The sequence below is a fragment of the Rissa tridactyla genome, chromosome 1 (assembly GCF_028500815.1).
Source record: "Rissa tridactyla isolate bRisTri1 chromosome 1, bRisTri1.patW.cur.20221130, whole genome shotgun sequence".
Classification (NCBI taxonomy): Eukaryota; Metazoa; Chordata; class Aves; order Charadriiformes; family Laridae; genus Rissa; species Rissa tridactyla.
The window spans coordinates 158758912-158781210 of NC_071466.1; the positions used below are offsets into that span (position 1 = coordinate 158758912).

The window sequence follows — 22299 nt, forward strand, 5'->3', positions numbered from 1 at the left end:
CCCGCCGGCCTGCCCCGGCCGCGCGGTGCATTGTGGGAGCGGCGTTAAGATGGCGGCGGCCGCCGCTGGGCTGAGCTGGAGGCGGGTGTCTTCCTTTACGGGGCCGGTGCCGCGCTCCCGCCACGGGCACCGGGCGGTCGCCATCCGCGAGCTGGTCATTATCTTCGGGGGAGGCAACGAGGGCATCGCCGACGAGCTGCACGTCTACAACACGGGTGCGCGGGGCGGGGAGGGGCGGCGGGCGCGGCACGGAGGCGGGCGGGGGGGCAGGGAGGGCGCGGCGCGGGGTGGCGCGGGGCGGGGCCGGGCCGGGCCGGTGCTGTGAGGCAGAGCCGGGGGGGGATATGGGGGACACAGCGGCGGGGTTGTCATGTCTCTCACCGCTGGTGGCACCGGCTGGCCGCCGCTGGGCACCGGGCTCCTCACAGCGGGAGGGGGAGATGGCTGCCCCCCACCCCCCGAGTCTCCTGCCCTCCCCTGGGGCTGCCCGCGGGGGGCTCGGCGCTGAGGGGGCGGCGGGCGGGCTGTCCCCGGGCTGAAAAGCTGCCTGGAGCTGAAAATGGTGGTGGTGAGACAAAAAATATCCTTAGGGGAGGGTTTTTCCCGGGGTTGCGCTGCGCCCCGGCTGATGTTGCGGGCTTAATGCTCCTTCCTGGGGGGGGGGAAAAAACCTGGAAAATCGCCTTACGCGCCCCGCCTCTGTTGTGCTTCCCCAGCCCCTGGTCCTGGGGTGCAGGGTCTCCCCTGGCAGGTCTCGGCTGAATGGCTGGAGACTGGATGAGCCCCCTCGAGTGTCCAGGTCCCCCTTCTTCCCTCTGGTGGCAGCTCACCAGAGCTCAAGACCCTGAATTAGAAATCCCGGTCAGGAAAGCGAACGCGTTGGCATCGGGAGCCTTTCCAAACAGGAAGCTGCCCGAGACACGATTTCATTTGTGAAAGACAGTTACTCTTACGGGACGCTGTATGAGGCTGGAAAACTTTTGTGTAATTTCAGAGCTTGGGCTGAGACAGGGAAGTGGGGTGACCGATCCGCGCTTCTCAGTCATCTGGGGCTGGCTGCTTGTGCAACATACCAAAAGCATGAAAGTGAGAGCACGTTAACTAGCCTTTTAAGTTGCCAACTTTTAAGAATCATTCAAATGTTATTCTTTTTGGAACACTGCCTTCCCGTCCTGCCTCTCTCCCCCTGCCAGAATAAGGTGACGGTATTTTTGCTGAGTGTTTTTGAGATAAAAGTCTGGGAATGCAAATATCTGCTGGAGGTTTTTGGAGTTTATTAAGAGGAAAATGCTTGCTGTTAGAGTCCATCCAAGCAGATTTTTCCATGGTAGCTTAAAGATCTGCTGTACTCATCACTTTTTTTTTTTAAAAAAACCAAAATCTCTTAACCTTTCTGTTTTGATGAGTAAGCTAAAGAAAGTTTTTAGATAGTACGGTTATAGTGTCTTTCAGAACAGAGGTTCTGATGGCTTCCTTTTGAGTGGGTCTTAACATCACTTTTCTTATTTTTCTGTCCAGACTTTCTGCTAAAGGTGTTTTCCCTTTGCGGCAGTGACAAAAAGGGTCACGACTCAGTTGTTCCAGTTCCCAGACAGGACTTTTTTTTTTTTTTTTTTTCTTTTTTTGTTTTGAGGGGGCTAAGGTGCAGGGTTGTGACCTGGGCTGTCTGGATTTTCGGATGTCATACATGGCTCTTGCTATGAGTGTGGTGACTTCTAAGGAGCTGGTACACAGTGAGGGCATCTTAATACCCTGCAGCAACATTCACTGGAAGCTTCTGATTTCACACTTTTCCTCTTTGTGCTCCTGAAAAAAGCTCAGGAAAAAGGAGACAATATCTCCTGTAATTCTTTTGTTCCAGAACAGTTTAAACACCAATATGCTGCTGCTGGATCAGGCAGTCTGAGTTGCTCCTTCTTGCCTCTGTGCCTCTCCCATGTATCAGTGCAGTGCTCTGTAGATATTAACATTAGTCTGCGAACAGTGTAATTAGTTTTTCAATAGGGCTATTAAGTCCAGGCACACTGCCATGCTGCTGTAGCTCTAATAATTCTGTTTCTAGAGCTAGCTTCCTCCGAGTTAGCATAGTTATCTCTTTTGTGTGGAACTGCACTTATGTTCCTCATTAGCCTCTTTTTTTAGCAAGTCTATTAAATTGCTGGGTGACCCTTGGTAACTGACTTAATTACAGTGACCTCATGTGCTCATTCATATATTGAGTAACATTGGTTTGATAAAGGTGTTTGCTTTTCCTTTTATTAAAAATTATTTATTACATTATTAAATGATAATTTAATATATGTATTTACATTATATTTATAGTCACTATATGATTTAATTAATGTAATTTAATCTTTATATTTGAATTATTATTTATCAAAAATTCAGTTAAAACTTAGTGTGAAACAAACAGCGCATTCACAGTTATCTACAGGTGAGAGGTAATTCTTTAGAGAGCAGAGGCATTTAAAAATACACTTTCCTTCTCGGTGTTTGAAATCTGTCTCTTTCTTTTCTTCCCCTACAGCTACAAATCAGTGGTTCCTTCCTGCTGTAAGGGGAGATATTCCTCCAGGATGTGCAGCACATGGATTTGTTTGTGATGGTACCAGAATACTAGTTTTTGGAGGAATGGTTGAATATGGAAGATACAGTAATGATTTATATGAATTACAGGTAGGAAATGTATGAAGGACTACTTTATTTCTCTGTTGATGAACAAACATGTTTTATATTACCAACTGCAGAGGAAAGTTACATGAGCTTTCTTCTGCTCCAGGAAGAATAAACTCTTTAAATAGTTTCTGAAGATGGAGAAAATCTAAATAACTTTGAAAAAGAGACTTCCATCTAGTCAAAATAAAGTATATTTAATGTTTTATGAAGGTTAGCTTTTAGTGTCCCTTTTAATGTATATCCTAAGAAAAGCCCAGCATCCCCTTAAGAATAGTTCAGAAAATATACAATTGTTAGTGTTGTCTGAATTCTATTGACTATGAACGACTATAAATGAAGATATTTCTGAATATGTATTTCTTGTCATTAAGGCAAGTCGATGGCTCTGGAAAAAAGTAAAACCTCAAGCTCCTTCCACTGGATCACCACCTTGTCCTCGACTTGGCCACAGCTTTTCTTTATATGGTAACAAGTGCTATTTATTTGGTGGCCTGGCAAATGAAAGTGAAGATTCAAATAACAACGTTCCCAGGTATGCTGACTTGTTTTGAATTCAATGTCTTTAAAAGTTAATTACCAGATTCGACAACTTTGAAGAGGAATGTTCTAGGGAAGCTGTCCTGCGTACCAAGTACTCGCATTTGGATTATTTATGCAGTGGAGGGGTTACACGCTAAGAAGCTTAAATATTTCTTCTTAAATATTTCTTCTGCTAATCACACAATATGTAACACTGACTGACAGCTTCTGGAGGGAAACCTGAGTAGACTCTGGTATTTTTCCTAGTAATTTTGGTGATGTTTTTAAGAATGACTTGTTCGTTAGAATTACTTAAATCAGCAAAGTCTCATGAGTCATCAGGGAATTAACAATGGAAGTTTCCTCTATAGTGCTGTGGAAAACAGTTACTAATTCACCTGGAAATTTTTTTAAAGTAACAGCTGAAGTTGCCTTTATTATCGGCAAACAGTGTTATAATGGTGAAGTTTTATATCCATACTCGCCTGCAATTCAGAGTGCTTATTGAGCTATAAACTGGTAATTTTAAGCTCAGCAAACAAGAGGTATCTAGGGTGAATGCCAACATTCAAAGACCGTTATCTAAAAATAACTTACCGATAGATTCAGCAACAAATGGCTAATTGTCTGTTGGCCAGCCTGAAGACATCAGAAAAGAAACAGCATCTTTTCACCTTTGTTGCCTTCGAGTTGCAGAAATTCAGCTTTAATGTCCCACGTTATCATGTATTTCCCACAACTTTACAGTTTATTCTAAGTTTGTCCAAATGTAGTAATTTCCGCTAAGAATGTTGTTCACCAATTTTGAATGTTTCTTTCATGTAATATAGTGTATCAAGTATGAGATGAAAGCATGCTTTTCTCAGAGGCAACAAATTAATAATAGCTCATTTTTTGTTTTAATTCCATTTTGTTTGGGTACTGTCCACAGTACCATCAAATGCTTCATGATTTTAAAATTGTACAATCTCACAAGACTGAAGTCTATAATACTTGGAAGTGGTCAGGGTTTAAAGCTCACTTGTAAGCTTTGCTTACATATTTTTCATACTTTGTCAATAATACCCTAGATATTTAAATGATTTCTATGAACTGGAGCTGCAACATGGTTCTGGCGTTGTCGGCTGGAGTATTCCTGTGACCAAAGGGGTCTTGCCATCTCCCCGAGAATCTCACACAGCCATCGTATACTGCAGAAAAGACTTGGGAAGTCCAAAGATGTATATTTTTGGAGGGATGTGTGGCTGTCGGCTAAATGATCTCTGGGAACTTGACATAGGTGAGTTGATTTCCCAGTAGAAGTCAGTGCAGGGGCCTTACTGGCTAAGAGGAAAAATTACAGTATTTAACAATTAATGGTATGATGTGGTGCAGATATTATTGGGACTTACACCATAGTGTTAAGCATTTGCAATTTTTGGAATTAAATAGCTACAGCATTGTTTGCGTATATTATCCTCACTGATTTTGGTTATACTGGGAAATTGTTTCCTTAGAACGCTTTAAAGACTGTCACTACGATAACCAAGTTGAATAGCCATAATGAAACTGTAACATATCTTTTTGATAAACTGATAAGCAATTAGTTTGTCAATGTTTCCTGTGACTTTTTAAAGAAGCTTTAAGTGCTTGTTATCACGCTTTCTTTTTTAAAGTGGCCATCTTAAAAACACAAAATTTTGTTTTGTTGAATGTTAGAGGTATGTTCGCCCCTAAAATCCAGGTAGTGAAATACACAGTAATATGTTTTTTGAGCATTTTTATTCTTTTTCTTTTAGAAACAATGACCTGGTCGAGACCAGAAACTAAAGGGACAATACCACTTCCTCGCAGTCTCCATACGGCCAATGTAATAGGAAACAAGTATGTCTGTTGTTAAAAGCTCAACTCTAGAAAGGTACACCTAGTAGGAGAATGATGATGCTTATCCACTACTGCTCAGTATAAACCATCAGCCCTGTAGAGTACTTTTCTGCTTCTGTTGTCCTCAGTGGCAATGAAAAAGTGAATTTAAGATTATCAAACTGTCAGTGTTTCCGTCCAGCAGAACAGTCTGCCCAATCCACAAGCAGCTTACAAGGCTTTTTAATGCCCCTTTTTTGCATTCTGGAGCGAACTCAGCTGGACCTGAGCTGGCTCTGTCAGGAGCCAACTTGAGTGCCTCTGTGTCTGTGACACAATGAACTAGCTACGCAAAGAAACTGCCCAGAGAGTAGGCAAAACCATGCCATGTTTTTGTGGGCCAGTTTCTCTGTAGTCTGTTCCTCATTACTTTGCTTCTTGCCAGTGTGGTTTGTTTTGGCAGATAGCATTGATAAAATGGACTTTTAAACCTGGGTTTCAGTTCATTTTCTATCGGTTTACAAGAGTGAGGAGAAAGAGGCAAGGGGGAAAGAAGTGTGAAAGCTTTCTGTCTTATGATCCAAGGACTTAGCTTTTTATTATTCACATCAAATGTTATTAGTTTGTAGCTTGCCTTATGTTTTTAGATTTTGCTATCTGATTTAGATAGTGGTCTAATTTTAGAATGGTTTATAGAGAGGTCTGTGGTAGAGGCTTGTAGAAACTCCATGTAAATGTGTGATTTCTGGACAGTGTTAGCAGTTTGGTGGTTTGTAAAAAGATACAGTATTAGCTTCTGGGAAGTTGTTGAGTTTGGGGTTTTTTTGCTTGGTTGGTTTTTTTTAATCAGTTAACTTAAAAATTTCAGAAGGTAGGTGTCTTCAACAATACTTTCTGAAGAGAGTAGACACGAATAAAATCTGCTGTAAACTAAAACTGTAAAGCACTGGAAATTTTCTGTTTTGTCCTAGTTTGAGAGAGCATATGCAGCAGATCTGGATGTTAATTGGCTTTTCTTTTCTTTTTCCCTCTTCCCTCTTTTCCTATATTTCAGAATGTATGTTTTTGGTGGATGGGTTCCACAGTCAGCAGGAGGTGAAATTTCTGCTCATGATGGTGAATGGAAATGTACCGGTTCATTTTCTTATCTTAATTTGGGTCAGTGTTTCTGCCTTTCTGGGAGTGGGCATTTTGAATTAATGCTTTCTTAACGGAGTAGAATACATATTTTGGAAACCCTCAGAAAAATCTTAGGTTACACAGTTGTAATCCTAGCTGACCACAGATGCCAGTTTTTACATCTTTCTTTAGTGATTTTTTTATTATTATTATTTTTCTTTGAACATTCAGCAGGTTTGCTCATGCAATCTCTGTTCATACAATTTTAATGCTAAGTAATATAGATACTCCTTCATTTATAGTAGAGCACAAGAGACAGATCCTGAAATGAGTTGTTTTTTCTAAATGTGATCGTACTGTCCTTGAATCCTCAACTTCTGATCTTGTATTTACCTGACAGAGACAACCAGAGGTCAGAAAATTCATCCTGTATTAATTGATCGTATCTTGCAAACTAATTGGAAAGCGACCTTCTCTTTGTAATGTTACAAATTGAAATGCAATTGTCTATAAAAACAGAGGTGATTTATTTTCATTTTCTCTGAGCAGTTAAGTGTATTAATTTCTGTATTGCTTGCTTTGGAAAACATCTAGAAACTAAATTTTTCGAGTTTCGTTTACTAGATACCACAGAATGGATAGGTCTGATCTCAGATTGCCAGGAGGACAAAAGTAACTTGTTACCAGGGCCAAGAGCAGGACACTGTGCTGTAGCGGTTGGCACTCGTCTGTATATCTGGAGTGGTAGAGATGGTTACAGAAAAGCTTGGAACAATCAAGTTTGCTGCAAAGATCTTTGGTACCTTGATACTGGTGAGTCAGAAATAAATAAGAGATTTGTACTGTGTTCCATATTTTACTAACATATGGGAAGCTGGCATCATGGATGATCAGAACATCTAAAGCTGTAGCAAACGCAAAGATTATTTGAATTTTAAAGCTTATTTAAATAAACCACACTTCACCGTTGATTGTTTGAAGGCTACAGCTATAACTTAAACTGATAAAATGAGGAAGGCTTTTTTAAAGCCTCTGAAAGAACTTTGTGACTAAATTCTGCATTGCATGCCATAGCAAGTAGATACAAGGTGCTAAAGGGTGTTTTACCTAAACTCAGGGTTCCTGGCCTCTCTTGATAGTGATCTTTGCCGCTGCTACTTATTCCTTTTTACCAAATCCCTCCTTCTCTTGGGATCATTGCTGCTGCTGCTTCCTCATCTCTTGGACTGCAAAAAGATACTATCGAATCTGAGACAGGACCAAATTGTTCCCAGGGCTGAAGGGAATTCTGGAGTAGTAATCGTTCATTAGTAGCTGGCTTGATGGCAGGACACTAGAATAGTACTTTTGTGAGGGAGTTTTTGCCCGCTCAAGCAGAAGCATTGGAATGGTTACTGGAGATTGTGAAACATTTAGTAGATCATGGTTTGTGGTTTTTTTCCCCCCGTTTTTTTGTTTTGGTTTTTTCTCCCCTCAGGAAAGTCAGAAGATGAAAAAGAGTAGCAGGGGAGGGATGTGCTTGAGAGTGCAGCCTAGCTAGGCATCAAGGCAAGTGGGAAGAGTAGGTCATTGGCTTTGAATCATGCCTAGGCTTCAGCCTCTGCAGAAGTTTGAGGGAAAGTTCACTTCTAGCTACAGAGAGCAAGCAAAAAGGAAGCGGAATCTTCTATGAATCCTTTCCAGGAATAGGGAAAGCTTTAGGAGCCAAAGAACTGCGTGCAGCCTTTTAGGAAAGGCCAAGGATCTCTTATCTCTGTAATCCCTATAATGATGTATATTCAACCCAAAGACGTACTGGCAGCAGAAGAGCCATTAAAAAGCAAAGCTTCAGAACTTCAGCATTTTTGAACGCTGTGGAATGGCACTTTATAATACTTGCTGACTTGACTTGCCGCCTTTGACAATGGCTTCTTGTTGAATCCGGTATACGTTGTACATCAGTGAAAAAGGAGCTATTGGTTTTGCTTGCATTATATAGATACTTCTTAAATTGATAAAGGAGGGCAATTTCAACATGCTGTCTGTGTTTTATTGGTTTCTTGTAGAGAAACCTCCAGCACCATCACAGGTACAGCTGATTAGAGCTACAACCAACTCTTTTCAAGTGAAATGGGATGAAGTACCTACAGTTGAAGGATATCTTCTTCAGTTACATGCTGATTCACCAGTGCCATCAGTGGCTGGAATACCTGGTACTGGGGTTCCTGAGACATCAGTGCTGAGTTCACAAGGTAGTAGTCAGATCACGTTACGCTTATGTTTGTGTAAAGGTAGAGTAGAGGATTGCATAAGTAATTAATATGAGTTTGGGTTTTTCGTGTTGGTTTTTTTAAATCATTTTGAGAGAGACCCTGGGCTTTTTTTGGTTATTCCCAAAATCTGTGCATTGTAATTATGGAAAATTGAGTTTAACTTGTCTCTGTCAGTTTTGGCCAGCTATCTGAATATGAAAATATTTGTACAGTGCTGGGCACTATTTGAGAAAGGAAACACTGAGGAAGGGATTTTATCTGACTGCTTGGCCAGGCAGTTTCATTTCAGTCTTACAACCAAGTCTTCCTTCTGGCAACATCGGGTCTCCCTCTTGCTTACTGCAATAGATTCCAACCAACATAATATTAAGTTTTATGTAACTGATTGGAATTTGCTTTTGTTTACCTGAAAGGTGGTTCTTCTCTACATCAAAGTCCACAATCATTGCCTAGTGTCCCTTACCCAGAAATGAAGGTGGATCATCCCAGCCAAACAAATAATGTCATTCCTAATAACGTAAGTGTAAACTGAAAAATGCCTAAGTGGCCAAGTAGTGTGGGAAGCAAGAGAAGTGCTAAAACACTTTCTCAGTTTTAAAAGGCCTGTGTACTTTTTAGGCCTTAGAAAAAAAAAAAAAAAAAACAACAAAATCAAACAGAACAAAAAAGGCACCCACTGAAGTAGTTGTGTTATACTATAGTATAAACCCAATTGTTACCTATTCTGGTTGTGCAGTTGTATATGTTCCACTGTTTTCCCAATTTAAAAGAAAGAGGGAGGACAAACTCTGTCTGAAGGATCACAATTTTAGCAATGTAGACCTTTTCTTAATTGTGTAAGGGATCTGTATGGGATCCATAATTTATTCTTGTAGAAAACACATGTAGAAGTACTACTAACAGTAGTTAGTAAATAAGCATCTTGGGTATGTGCCAGGAAAGCAAAAGTTGAAAACCTCTGTAATTGTGATTTTTTTATTTATTTTTTCCTCTCCCCATCCCCTCAAGTTCCCCCAATAGGCTAAACGTATGCATCAATGAACTTCCATGTAATAACATAAAAACATGAGCTCACCCAGATAAAACTTAGTATGTGTCAGGGACACTTTCAAGTCAACTTAGAGTTTGAGTCTTTGTAATATGATGGCTAGAATAAGGTGGATTGTGAGGTTGGTTTCTTGTTTTAATTTGAAGTGCTAGGGGGATTTGTTGGAGGATTTTTGTTTGTTGTTTTCAAGCAAGCATTTTCATACCATGTTTGCAACTGAAATTTCTGAACTTTGCAGTTAAACATTAACAAATGTGTTGTTTTGGTTAGGTCCAAGTTTCCCTTTCATCCAACTCATTATTAAAAGTAGAAGGAAAAGAAAAGGTTGCAGCACCTGAAAACAAGATTACACAGGAGACTATGAAAAACCATGCAGATGCTACAGGATTCAAAGAATCAAATGCCCCTTCTCTTTTGCCTGTTTGTACTTCAAGTAAGATGACTATAGAATAAAAATTAATCAAAAAGTGAGAGTTAAAATTCATCTCATAAACATAAAATAAGATTATTTCTGTCTTGCAACTTAAAATTATTTTAGAGGCCTTTGTAGTTTAAAAACAACCAACTTGTGCTAGTTATGGCTATGTATTTTTAGAAGATACAAGGAAAAATGAAATCTTAAGTTGTTTGAAGTGTTGCAAGGGACATGAAATTCTCAATAATATATTCGTTATTATGATGGCAAATGTGTATCTCTAAACATAAATAGCCCTTTTTAACATCAAAGAACAGACTGACAGGACCAAATTCATTTTACAACATTAAGGTGTTAGTAACCCCAGGCTCTATTTGACACTACTTCTGTCTGTTAATAGTGAAAAGCTATTAGACAATGTAAAATTTTAGGCATTGTAAGGAGGAGCATGTTTCTCTCTGACTGTAGAGGAAATAGAAGATGACTAGGCACTGATTTAGGCATTTCACTGAAGAGCCTTATGTTCGGTGTGGTGAATCCAGGCTCAGTCGACTGACCTGTTTATATTTGACTTTCGTGTAATTTATAGGTTGTTGGATTTTCACTTTCTTCACAGTATAATTTAAGTATTGTGTGGAAATGTTGGCTCTTAGTGCTAAGTGAGAAAAAGACTTCCACAGTAGTTAATCTTAAGTTGATTGTTACAAATCTATGGTACTGATTTGTGTGGATACTTCCTCTTTATATTAGGATGTTTTTCCAAAGTAATCCTTTCGTAACCAAACAGGTGTAAAATAACAAGCTTAAAACAAATTAAATCGCTGTTTTAATATAACTGTTTACAAATATCTTTTTATGACTGTGCAGACAGACTTTTGCTAAGTTGTATACCTAAAGAAAGCATTAGCAAGTAATATAATCAGGTCTATTCTAACCTACATCTGAGCTAAACTCTGGTTTTATGTGAAACTGAAGCCATTAGATCAAGTTGAGATCTGGTAATCAATCTGTGTTACCAATACTGAATTCTAGTTAATATTTTCCTTTTTTTAAGGTCCTCAGACTTCAGCAAATGTAGGTGAATTACATGACTTGGACAAACGAACTGTAAATCCTGATGCTTCTGTATCCAGTAGTGTCTCCAGCACACAAACTATGGTAACCCAGCAGGCTGTTAAAACTGAATCATCAAGTACAAATGGGGCAGTTGTTAAAGATGAAACTTCACTAACAACATTCAATTCAAAATCTGAAGGTTTGAAATGTGTTTCACATACTGTATTTTGAGCCATATATATCTAAGGCCATCAGACTTCTTCTAGTGTGGTGGGATTCCCATCTTGACTAGTACCTGGGATTGAGATAGGGCTTTGGGCATTGAGGACCTTGGGCATCTTGGATGATCTCTGTTATGACTTAAACATCTTTTAAAATCAGGATATTCCTTTTATGCATTTGTAAACCTCTTTGTTTCCTGTGAGCGAAGAGTCCTTTAAATCTTCATTTATGGAGAAGCCCATTTTCTAAATAACAGTGGCAGTCAGTTTTGGTACCCATAGCACATTTGCTTTCATTCAGTGATTGTCTGTTTATTTAGTCAGCAGAAGAGTACAGATAGTAACCTTAGATGGTTTTGATTTTAAACAATTGACCTCTGTAACAAATATGGCCAGTTCTTGTGGCTTGCTCACCATTAATCAAATGTGGTGACCTCTTCCTAGTCTGCTTGAAATACCCAAAATAAGCAGCAACACAGGAACTAAACGTATTACTAGTTTTTCAAGTTTGGGTTTTTGTGAATGTCAACAGGCTGTGCTTTTACTGTTGTTTTGATTATTAGCTGTATTCTGTTACTGACACTGTGTGAGTAGTGTAATTTTTATCTAAGAGTATTGCATTTCAAAAGCAAAAACCAGAAGCACAAGTATAGAACATTAATATTCCCTCGTGTTGCTTATGTGCTTTGATTTATCTTTTTTTCGAGATTACATTTTACATTTAATAAATGTTCTCTTTCCCACTTGTTAGGATTCTTTAGAGATTAACTACTCATGTTCAGAATGCAGACTGTATTGATGTCAGAAACAATACATTCAAATTAAGATTTCATGCTTAGACTGTTCATACAGTGTAATCAGTTTGTGCCTCAATCTGGTATTTAGATTATTTGTTCACAAATGTTTCATATTGATTTCATAGTTCTGTCACTTCTTAGGATTTTCTGAGTCCTGCCTTCTGTTAGTATTATCTGTAGCAGCCTGCAGTGCCAGGCTCTTAACAATTGTTCTGTGAATATGACGCATCCAAAATTAGTTGTTGGTGTTATAAACAGAACTGCAAAAGAAGTCTGAGATGTACTTTTGCAACAAATACTTGTAAATGACAATTGAGGTCAACTTTCATATTCTGGACTTTGTGTTAAATTTTTAATATCACTTAAGCTTTTTAAATACAACTTTTTTGTTTCTAGCTGCTGAAACTGCTTATATCATGCCTTCGACAAGGGTCAATACTGGACAGACAAATGATTCACACTCCTCTGTAAGTCTGGAAAAGTATAATCAAATTGCTGTGTTTATTGTTCTGTTGATTAGTTGTAAGGGCTATCCTGCTTTCCTTTAATTATATCTCTGAAAGAAAAGCAATGTATATTTAGGGCTTGAAGTGAATAATACAGGGGTAAACATTTCTGTTGTAAAACTAATTGCATTGTGTGGGTTTGATTTGAGTCTAAGTAGCAGTTGTGTAGTTGGGACGAGATCCAAGTATGTGTGTCAGCTGTTGAATCTTTTTTATCGACTGGCACAGTGGAATGGTCTCTGTGTTGCATGATGTGCAAATGTAAAATGCTTTTCTGTATGCATAGCTGATTTTAAAATGAAGCATGTATTAGACCAGACTAGTGTTAGCTGCTGATCTGTAGGTTTGAAACGTAACTAAACTGACATCTTGATGTTTTTCCCTAGAGGAGATGGGGACTGGCTATGCAAGCTGTAAATACTGCCTGAAAAAGTAAATGCTTCCTATTTCACCTGCTTACAACTTAATACACAAATCCAAGGTGCCACTGTTGCCACCACAAGAGAGGAGCTAAGGATGGGAAGCAGCAGCTGGCACTAAAGGGTTGGGGTGCTTTTGCTGAGAGCAGCTGCTGCTCCTCCCCCTTTTCCATGCTGGCAGGATCATGGCCTGGCTGTGCTGGGCACACTGACCATGCGGGCACCCTCCCGGGTGCCTGGAGACAAGCAAGAAAGATGGTCTGTCTTTCTGCATCAGTCAGGAGCGATTCCCATGTCCACCACCATTGCCTCGTGCCGCAGCAGAGGCCCTCTTCTCAGCTGCAAGGGAGTTAGCAGCAGCTTGAAAGAGTGTATATTTGGTGCTGACGTATAGCTGAATCCCAAGTACAGCTACTGATGTTGGACCATGTTGTGGAACTTCTTGACCTCTGAATGAAATTAACTTGCAGCTGCTACAGACACCTAGTTCTACAGCTTTAAACTTTTTCCCCTCCCTGTTTAAACTAGGACGTCAGGGGTGACATCCCAGCTGTTTTCTTTTAAATGATGGACTGTTTCTAAATCAATATATAAGAACCAGTTGGGTTTGAACAGTATTTTAATAACATTTGCATAGTCATTTGAGGCGTAAGAAAGTAACACTAGTATAAAACGGGGTTGTCTCTTACATATACTAGAGTCTTAACATTTTTTTAACATTACACTGAAGTATGGGTAGTCTCGATAATATGTTCTTCAAATACTAGAAAACTCCACAAAGACAGATGGCTCCGGTGAAAACAAGAGACAGGCAGTGGTATGATGTTGGAATTTTTAAGAACAACAGTGCTGTGGTGAGCCAGTTCTACTTGCTGCCAGAGGAAACACTGAGCATCTCTAACAAGGTACCTGCTAATTCTTTTCTGGCATAACCTGCACAAACGTATTCTGGAATCTCTTGCTCATATGGTTGGCAACAAAAATGTGTGATTTTTCTGGTACTGCAACAGGATTTGGTGCTAATAGGAATTATGTATTTTCTGACCAGTAGTTCCTCATGCGTTTTGTTCACCTTTTTTTTTTCTTTTTTTTTTTTTTTTTTACTATTTCTAAACCAGATGAATTTTCTTCTGTTCTCCTGGTGTGACAATATGGGATATCTTATTTTGCTATTGCTAATTATTTCTGTATTTCTGTTTCTAGCCTTCAGAAAGAATTTTAAACTTGGTGAACTTTCAAACCTGTAAAAATTCTTAAAAACTAAAAAAGACCACGACTTTTTAATATGTTATTTCAGTACAGGATTGAAATGTTTTGATCAAAGTTTTTTTTTTTCCTCTGTTTCCAGAATCTTTGCTTACGAATTGTTAAAGATACTAATAAGACAAGGCTGTTTAAAAAGACTAAATGTGGAACTGTAGTGGGTTTTGTATTAGGTTTCTCTAACTTAATGTTGTTGCACATATAAGTTTATATGTGAAAATGCTATACATGTGAAACTTGAGGTAATGTTGCAGTTTTGGTGGTGGTGGTGTAAATTAATGATGTCCCAGCGAACTAGAAGCCAAAAGGATGGGTATATGTTTCCTTGAGACAGAAACAAAAGAACAGAACACTTTATTTGAAAGCACTTCACTAAAAATACTGCACATCTTACTTTTAAAGAGCATAGTGCATTTTGCAGTGTTTACACTGATTGTGATTTCTTATACATTATTCAGAAGCAAAATAGTTCTGTTGGAAGTTTCAAGGATGCATTGATGCATATTTTAAACATGGAAATACATTAGCACTTCTGTTTCAGAAACCTATTTGTTACTAACTTACAGTGCTTTTCTTGAAAAATATTTTAATTACCTATGCATCAAATTGCAACTCCTAACTATAGGAATAACTGGTTTTGAAAGAAAAATATTTTTTAGGACAGAAGAGGGTGCTAATTATACTATGCTAATACAAGCTATACAGTTGGAATTGCTACTTTGATTTTACTTTCCTGAGTAAAAATAACCAAGAGGTGCAGGTCAATTTAAATGACTGAAAAATGGCGGGGGGGATGGTGGTGGTGGTGGTGTTAGAGATGTAGTCTCACATTGCATCTTAGATCATCTGTTTTGAGGTGAACTAGTGCCTCAGTCAGAACCTTTTTGTAAATTCTGATTTAATTACAAAGTATTAGATTTTTCAGTTTCAGTTAAATTTATTAATCTCAGTTTATCGCTACCCACTTTATATTTTTTAGGCTAATTGTGTTTAGAATATTTTAAAAATTAACACAAATATTGCTTTATTTTCAGACAGGAAGTGCAGATGTACCAGACTACAGATTACTTAAGAAACAGGATCTTTTTCCAGGCACAGTTTACAGGTTCAGAGTTGCTGCAATTAACGGCTGTGGTGTTGGGCCTTTCAGTAAAATCAGTGAATTCAAGACTTGCATTCCGGGTTTTCCTGGAGCTCCTTCAACAGTCAAAATCACTAAGGTGAGAAATACAGGTAATTCTAGTTCTGATGTATAAAATTCATGTCACAGCCTTAATCTCAGAACGCTTGGTTTTAGTTGGTTTATTGTTGGGGGTTTTCTCAAGTTAAAATTGTCATATAAAATAGTGTCAAATGCTTACTTGGATAGTTCTGCTCAATGAAATATTCTTTATGAAATTTGCTATAAAGAATTATTTTAAGACTTAAAGATCATATTGCCAGATGCACACTTAATCAATCATCTGATAGTTTCCCTATGACTTTCTCTTTCCGCATCCTTATATCTATAGGGGTTTACCATGCTTTTTTTTTAAAAAAAAAAAAAAAAAAAAAAAAAAAAAAGTCAAAAGACACATCCTTCCTTAGGTCCAAAGAGGGATGATGTTAGAATTTTCAGATGATCTTCAGAGGTGGTTTTGTATATTTTAATTTTTTTATAAATATATATATTTTTAGACGTATATATTCAGGCATCTAATGGTTAACTAGACACTATCAAATTTTCTCCCTTTCTTTTCAGAGTGTAGACTGTATTCATCTTTCTTGGGAGCCTCCTGCTTCACCCTCTGGAAATATTTTAGAATATTCTGCCTACTTAGCAATCCGTTCCACACAATTACAGGAAAATCCAAGTCAGCTTGTATTTATGAGAATATACTGTGGTCTTAAAACGTCGTGTATAGTGACTGCTGCCCAGCTTGCAAATGCTCATGTTGATTACACTTCCCGACCTGCTATAGTGTTCAGAATTTCTGCGAAGAATGAGAGAGGATACGGACCAGCCACGCAAGTTCGATGGCTTCAAGGTAAAGTTGGTGTCAGACACAGCATTTAAATGGGCTGTAGCTGTGGCGGAGAAAATGGCGTATTGTGTCTCTAGAACCAACGCTTTTTCTCAGGAGTGCATGTGAAGTTCTTGAAATGTTTTGTTCCTTAACAGAAGTTTTAAGAAAACTCGGTTGATGAATTTAGCATAACATTTTAAAAAAAAAAAAAAAGAAAACTTTTGTGACAAGCAAGTACTGAAATGTTGGTTACCGAGTCTTACCCAGTCCCTCAAATAGTAAGAGCCTAGTAAGTTGCTGACTTACATGTGCTGCACTTCAGCTCAAAGGTTTCTCATTCTAATAAGAAGTAATGCAGTTACACGCATGGGTGTAATCAGGTTGTTTTGTTTGGGTTTTTTTTCAATCTTTTCCCCCACTTTATTCGAAAAATTTTTCATAAGGTGCATTTTTGTGATGCATACACGCTTTAAAGTCTGTGTTAAAGCCAGAAGAGGTTTTTGTCCTCTTGTCCCTGAGCTTGAATTTGTACAGGTTCATGATGAGTTGGGGATGGGAATGGATCCACTGAAAATAAAGATTAGTTTTTTAGCCTGATCAGTTCTGGCTCACTCTTAAGTAAGCCAGTGCAGGGGCTCAAAACAAGAAGTTTTGCTGGCTTCTCCTCTCCTCCCGCTCCTTCCCCTTCCTGGCTTGGCGTTCCACTAGTTGGGAGCTGGCTTTGCCCAGCAAGAGGTCCTGTGAGTGTGGAGGAAGGTTAGGAAGGGCAGAGCGAGGGGAGTGCGCCCACCCCCTTGGGGAGCAACAAACTGTTGTATGGGTTTAGCTGACCTCTCCTTTCTGTGGGCTGTGAGCCAAAGGGTGTGATCTGAAAGCCAACTGTTGAATACACCACTACTTGTTTTTTCAACATCCATTTTCCTAAGGTGGAGAGCAACAATGAATAAGTTGTATTCTGTAATACTTAGTATTTAACCCTTTAATTGGCAAGGGGTTTGACCATGATCCATATCCCAGGACTCTGGAACAGTAGTTGTTTGTAAGTGTTTGACTAGATACACTATGTGAAATGATGAAACGTTTAACAGTGTCTCCTTCTCTTTTGCAGATATGAAAACATCAAGCTCAAAATAGAAACAACGTAATAAATGTCAAGTCTCGAATGTAGTGTTTAATGTAACTCTTGTACTATTTGTAAATGCTACAAATATTTTATTTTTGCATTGTTTTTATCTTAAAAAGTATATAACCTTTTTTACGTTTGAAACATCAGCGTTATACAGCCTTGCTCAGGTGTGAGTACCATATAGGAACTATATTGAAGATGGTGGGATGGAGGACCATGCTCTATCCAGTAGCTCTTTTTGGTAGTGATAGTTAAAATGTAAAAAATAAGCAGTTTCAAATTAAAAATAAATAAATACAAAATTGGCATATGCAGTAGTATTTGAGGTAGAGTCCCCATGATTGCTACGGATCTTGCATAGATAATTCATGAGATTTGGTATATAAGCAAATTCTGTTTGGTTTCAGTTCTTTATACCACGTTCTTCATTGTGGTGCCTGAGTATGAGGCAAAAATTTCCAGTTATTATATAGTAACTTAAAATGTATAAATATTTTAATATATACTTTTTTTGTAAAGAAATGATTTTTCTACTATTTGTAACAAATATCTTAATCTTGAAAGATATCCCCTGAAGATTTAAAAGGAAAAAGATAAACTTAGTAATTTCTCTTATTACAAAAAAAAACGTAAATTCATTGTAAATGCACTACTAATATTTAGAATCATCCTTTTGTAGTTGTACAAATCTTAAACTTGTAAATACCAATGTTTACAAGAGACCTTTCTGGTCTTGTATTAAAACTTCCATGAGATTCATTCTCTTTTTTTTTTTAAATCCATATGCTTTGCTTTTAGCATATGCTTGCTTTTTGCACTAATAATAACTTACCTCATTCCTGTGTTTGTAATCACTTGTGTTGCTTCCATAATGTTTCTGTAAAACTTCAATCTGAAAATTTTAACCAAAGTTTAGAATACATGGTAAGCAATTTTGCACATATTATATGGCAATTTTCAACATATTTATTCCAGTTAATCTTCTTAAGTGCTTGTTTGCTTTACCAGTATATCCTACCAGTCAAGTCCAGTATCTCCCTTTTACTATGCATCGTTTTACATTAACTAGCTAGCTGATAAATTCAACAAGCATTACTTCTAGGAATAGGTTGATCCATTCCTATGCTAAAAAAAAAAAAATGTTCACAGTAGTGAAATAAAGGTAAACATTTTAAATGCTATTTATGTATCTATATATAAACCTATGTTTACCAAAGCGTAGAGGAAAATGGCTGAGTTGGACAAGGTCACTAGGTGAATAGATTGAGGCACCTAAATAAGATTTATTTTAAAATAAAATCTAAATTATTTACTGTGCAATGAAGTTTATACTTTGCACTTTAATTTTGCCCCGAATGCCAAAAGACTGTACATCAAGGTAGAATTTCTTGCCTCTGCCAGTTAAATTTGTCTTAAGAACGTTTGTAAATATAAACTGAAATAAATTATGTGCCTGGTTTGGTAGGAGAAGTATCATTAAAATATTAGAGATTTAACAGCTCAAGCATCCCAGAGCAGATTCAATAGCCAAGTTTTAGCTACCCTGAAGATCAGGGTTGTAACAGAAGTGCTGATGCAGCCTTAATTATCGCAACACATCACGTGCTATAATAGCATATAAAAAGTGCTGGGGACCATAAATCACTATAGTAGTGGTAATAGCGGCACAGGAGTAATAACGCGCGGTTTTACTCCAGAGAGAAATCTTGTGTTTATGACAATGACAGATATCCCATATTCACTTTAAACAGTGTTTGTAGTATGAATGTATAAGATGTTTCCTGAAGTTAACTGGCTTTAAAATATTTGTGTTTTAATGGTCCGTTTTATCAGGTCTGATCTCACTACCAATACTGTCTGATAACTAAAGTACCGTACACATGAACTCTTAACTAGAAGACTAGAACTTGGTTTTCCTTATTAGTACTGTGAAAGAAGCCTTTAGAGAAAACACTTGTGGCTTTGGTTTTGTTGGTTGATAGCTGTGCTTGTAGAGTTGTTATTTAAGAATAAAATCCATTGGGTATGTCTGGGTGGAGTTTTTTTGCACTTGGTTTCACATGCTTTGCACAATTTCTTTTTTCAGTGGGTATGTCACAACTACCAAAGGGTAAAACTGTGGCGTTTTCAATGAAAGTATAATTTCCTTGTAAGTGTGCTTTCTTCAGCTGACTTGACATAAGATGTCACTTCTTTGTCCAAGTTGGATGACGTTGAATAGTGATCATATGCAAACTTTCAGTTCCTCACAGTTTTACTTTAAAACGAAATTGTGGTACATGCTGTAAAATACACTTTGTGGTCCGTTTTTAGAACTGTATTTATAAGGTTGAAATCCCGCCTGTTTGCCTATCAACTAGATACCAGACAAATATCGGTTGTTTGATTTTTAAATTGGTTTGCGAGACTGTTGACATCAGCTCTTTGAGAATCTGTGTTATCCATTTGTTTCATCTATTGCTAAAGACGTGTAACAGAAGCTGAAATCTATCAGATGACAGTATGCATATTGTAGAAATGTCTAGGTTTACCAAACTCCTTAGGGAAGTTGTGACTCTGTAAGTATAGGACCGTCGTGCCAGTTACGGCAGACACTGCTACAGCTTCACCTTCAGAATGTTCTTGTGAAAGTGGAAATGAAGTGAACAATAACCTACACTTTGTGTTTTCAAAGTAATTATAGCAATATCTTTTGAATGTAGTTGGGAGTAGAGCACATGATCATGCCATAAACTCTGAAGATATAATAAGTATCACTGTTGTTATCTGATATTTCAGGATAGCGGATTTGACGTGAACTTAGTCTTACAGCCTGTTACTTAATGACCTCTACAAGGAAACTGACATTTTCATACAATTCAAGTTGATCAGTCTTATTTCAAAGCATTGTTTGTTCTTTGTAATAAAGTGGTTGTCCTATCAAACGCATTGTAAACGCGGAAGTGTATGTCTGCTTTTTTGAAGGTGTACGCGTACAAACTTCAGATTTCTGCCCTTCTTTAGAAAAGGGGATGATGCAGAGAAGAGAGTGAGTATATTTGTCTTGGGGGGAGAGGGTTTAATGATAAGCATTGTAGTACTGAGTGTTACTCTTGCATAAAAATTATTTCCCAAGTTAACTCCTTGGTTACCTCATGGGGTTTTTTTCTTAGTTGAGGTTCCCCAGTTTCCCTGTCCCACCTTCTCCTGCAGTTGTCGTGCTCTTGCCATTACTCTGTCCCTGTCCAAGCCTTTGTGCCCCGCAGCTTGCTGGCTGCAGCCTCCGAAATGAAAGTTTGAAATGACTTCCCCTGTCCGTACAGTGGTTTGTGTTGCTGCTGTTCCAAATGAGTGACAAAGAGTTTGGTATTGCTTTGTTACAGTTTGTGAAAAAGATGGGATGCAAGTGAGCACTTAAGATGCTCAGAAGGCTTCTAGTAAGGATACAAATTGCGTGCATGTCCAACTCTGCTCCAAACATCACAGTCTTGGGGCAAGCTGCTAAATTTTTATGGCAGTTGACTATGGGGAACACCTGGGGAAATAGGTGTAGCAATAGGACAAGGGGTAACGGTTTTAAACTGAAAAAGAGGGGAGATTTAGGTTAGACATTAGGAAAAAATTCTTTACTGTGAGGGTGGTGAGGCGCTGGAACAGGTTGCCCAGAGAAGTTGTGGATGCCCCATCCCTGGAAGTGTTCAAGGCCAGGCTGGATGGGGCTTTGAGCAACCTGGTCTAGTGGGAGGTGTCCCTGCCCATGGCAGGGGGGTTGGAAGTAGGTGATCCTTAAGGTCCCTTCCAACTCTAACCATACTGATTCCAAGTAATAAATGTTTCTAGAAGCAGGGGAGCAGAGCGTAGCGAGTGAACTGAAAGGTCTACGGTGTTGTTTGTAGACCTTTTTAACAGACTTCACATAAGAAACCGCTAAAAGCGGTCTGCTCCAAATTGATCCCTTCCTTGTGTTTCTAGGTATTAAAATAGAATAACTGCGATTGTCTTATTTTCAATTATTTGTGATCCTTGCATTAGTGGAAAACAAATGGGAAAACTTAAACAGTGAAGAATTCCCTTGTGCTTTTTTTCTTTCTCTCAGTAAGATTCTTATTAGGAGTTATTTTCACTTTAAGGCAGATCTGAATTTGTTGTACGAATTTATCTTAAAAACAATTCAAAATTTTTTTTTTTTTTTTTTTTTCTTTATAGCACTAGCTGTTTCCTGGTGTGTTTTTATAGCATTTTCTAGTGAGCTAAAGGCCAGGGCTTTTATTCTATGGCTTCCAGTTTTGTCACTGAAACACTTCCAGGTTCCCAGGGCAGGGGTGGAGCACTGGCTGCTGGCATTGTGTGAGCAGTTGGTGTGTTCCTCCTCCTGCTAGCAGTTGTGAAAGCTTCATTTTGGTGTGTTTTCCATTGATCGGAAGCTAAGTGGAGATCCCTTTTATTAGAACGTCCAGAAGTTAAGTTGAAAGTAGCAGTAAGATGAATTTGAAATGGATCCTCTTGCTCCGTGAATGAGTCTTTTGGGATACCGCACCTCAGATGCTTCCTCCAGGGAGAGGTAGGGTAGGGCACGCCGCTAGATCCCAAATTGAATGAATGATTAAAGTATCAGCCAAAGAATTTCTCTGCTGCACCTGCAGCCCCCTGCTGTGGCCTCTACACAAAATCGCAAACCCAGCCCAGGAGTTGCCTGGCCTGAGGACAAGCGACGTGGCAGGGTCCATGAGGCTGAATCCTCCTGTCTTCTGCAAGCCAAGGGGCGGTGGTTGAACCCCCTTACAAACAGTCTCTGGCAAGTATCAGCCCCCAGTGCTGGTTGGGGGGAGCCCCGGCTGCGAACAGCGCGGGTTGCCCAGGGCTGTGGGGCTTGGGGCTGGAGGCACAGCCCCTCTGCCCCCTTCTCCCTGGCTTTCCTTGCCCGCAGAGCCCCCGGCCAAGCGCAAAAGCGATCACTTGGTCATGCTGCTATTGACAGAAGTGGGAATTGCTGGGCAGAGAAACAGAACGGGTAACGGGAGACTTGTGCCTTCCAGAGGGATGCTGATGTGTTTT

The 22299-nt window shown here is 38.9% G+C and overlaps 1 protein-coding gene across 3 annotated transcripts; it reads left to right on the plus strand.

The window, feature by feature from the left end:
• Positions 1-30: 30 nt before the first annotated feature.
• On the plus strand, positions 31-20200 carry HCFC2 (host cell factor C2). 3 transcript variants are annotated; one of them, XM_054213140.1, is made up of 16 exons: positions 31-215; positions 2528-2676; positions 3048-3208; positions 4266-4474; positions 4974-5058; positions 6092-6195; positions 6781-6969; positions 8202-8387; positions 8822-8925; positions 9727-9889; positions 10926-11126; positions 12342-12412; positions 13638-13775; positions 15168-15353; positions 15875-16160; positions 17248-20200. In XM_054213140.1, exons 1-16 carry the CDS (start codon positions 50-52, stop codon positions 17271-17273), a joined length of 2424 nt encoding a protein of 807 aa, XP_054069115.1. In that variant the 5' UTR covers positions 31-49; the 3' UTR covers positions 17274-20200. The 3 variants fall into 3 exon arrangements, with proteins under 3 accessions (XP_054069115.1, XP_054069106.1, XP_054069125.1); XM_054213150.1 differs by lacking the exon at positions 31-215 and adding an exon at positions 392-568; XM_054213131.1 differs by lacking the exon at positions 17248-20200 and having other exon boundaries at positions 15875-17226.
• The last annotated feature ends 2099 nt before the right edge of the window (positions 20201-22299 follow it).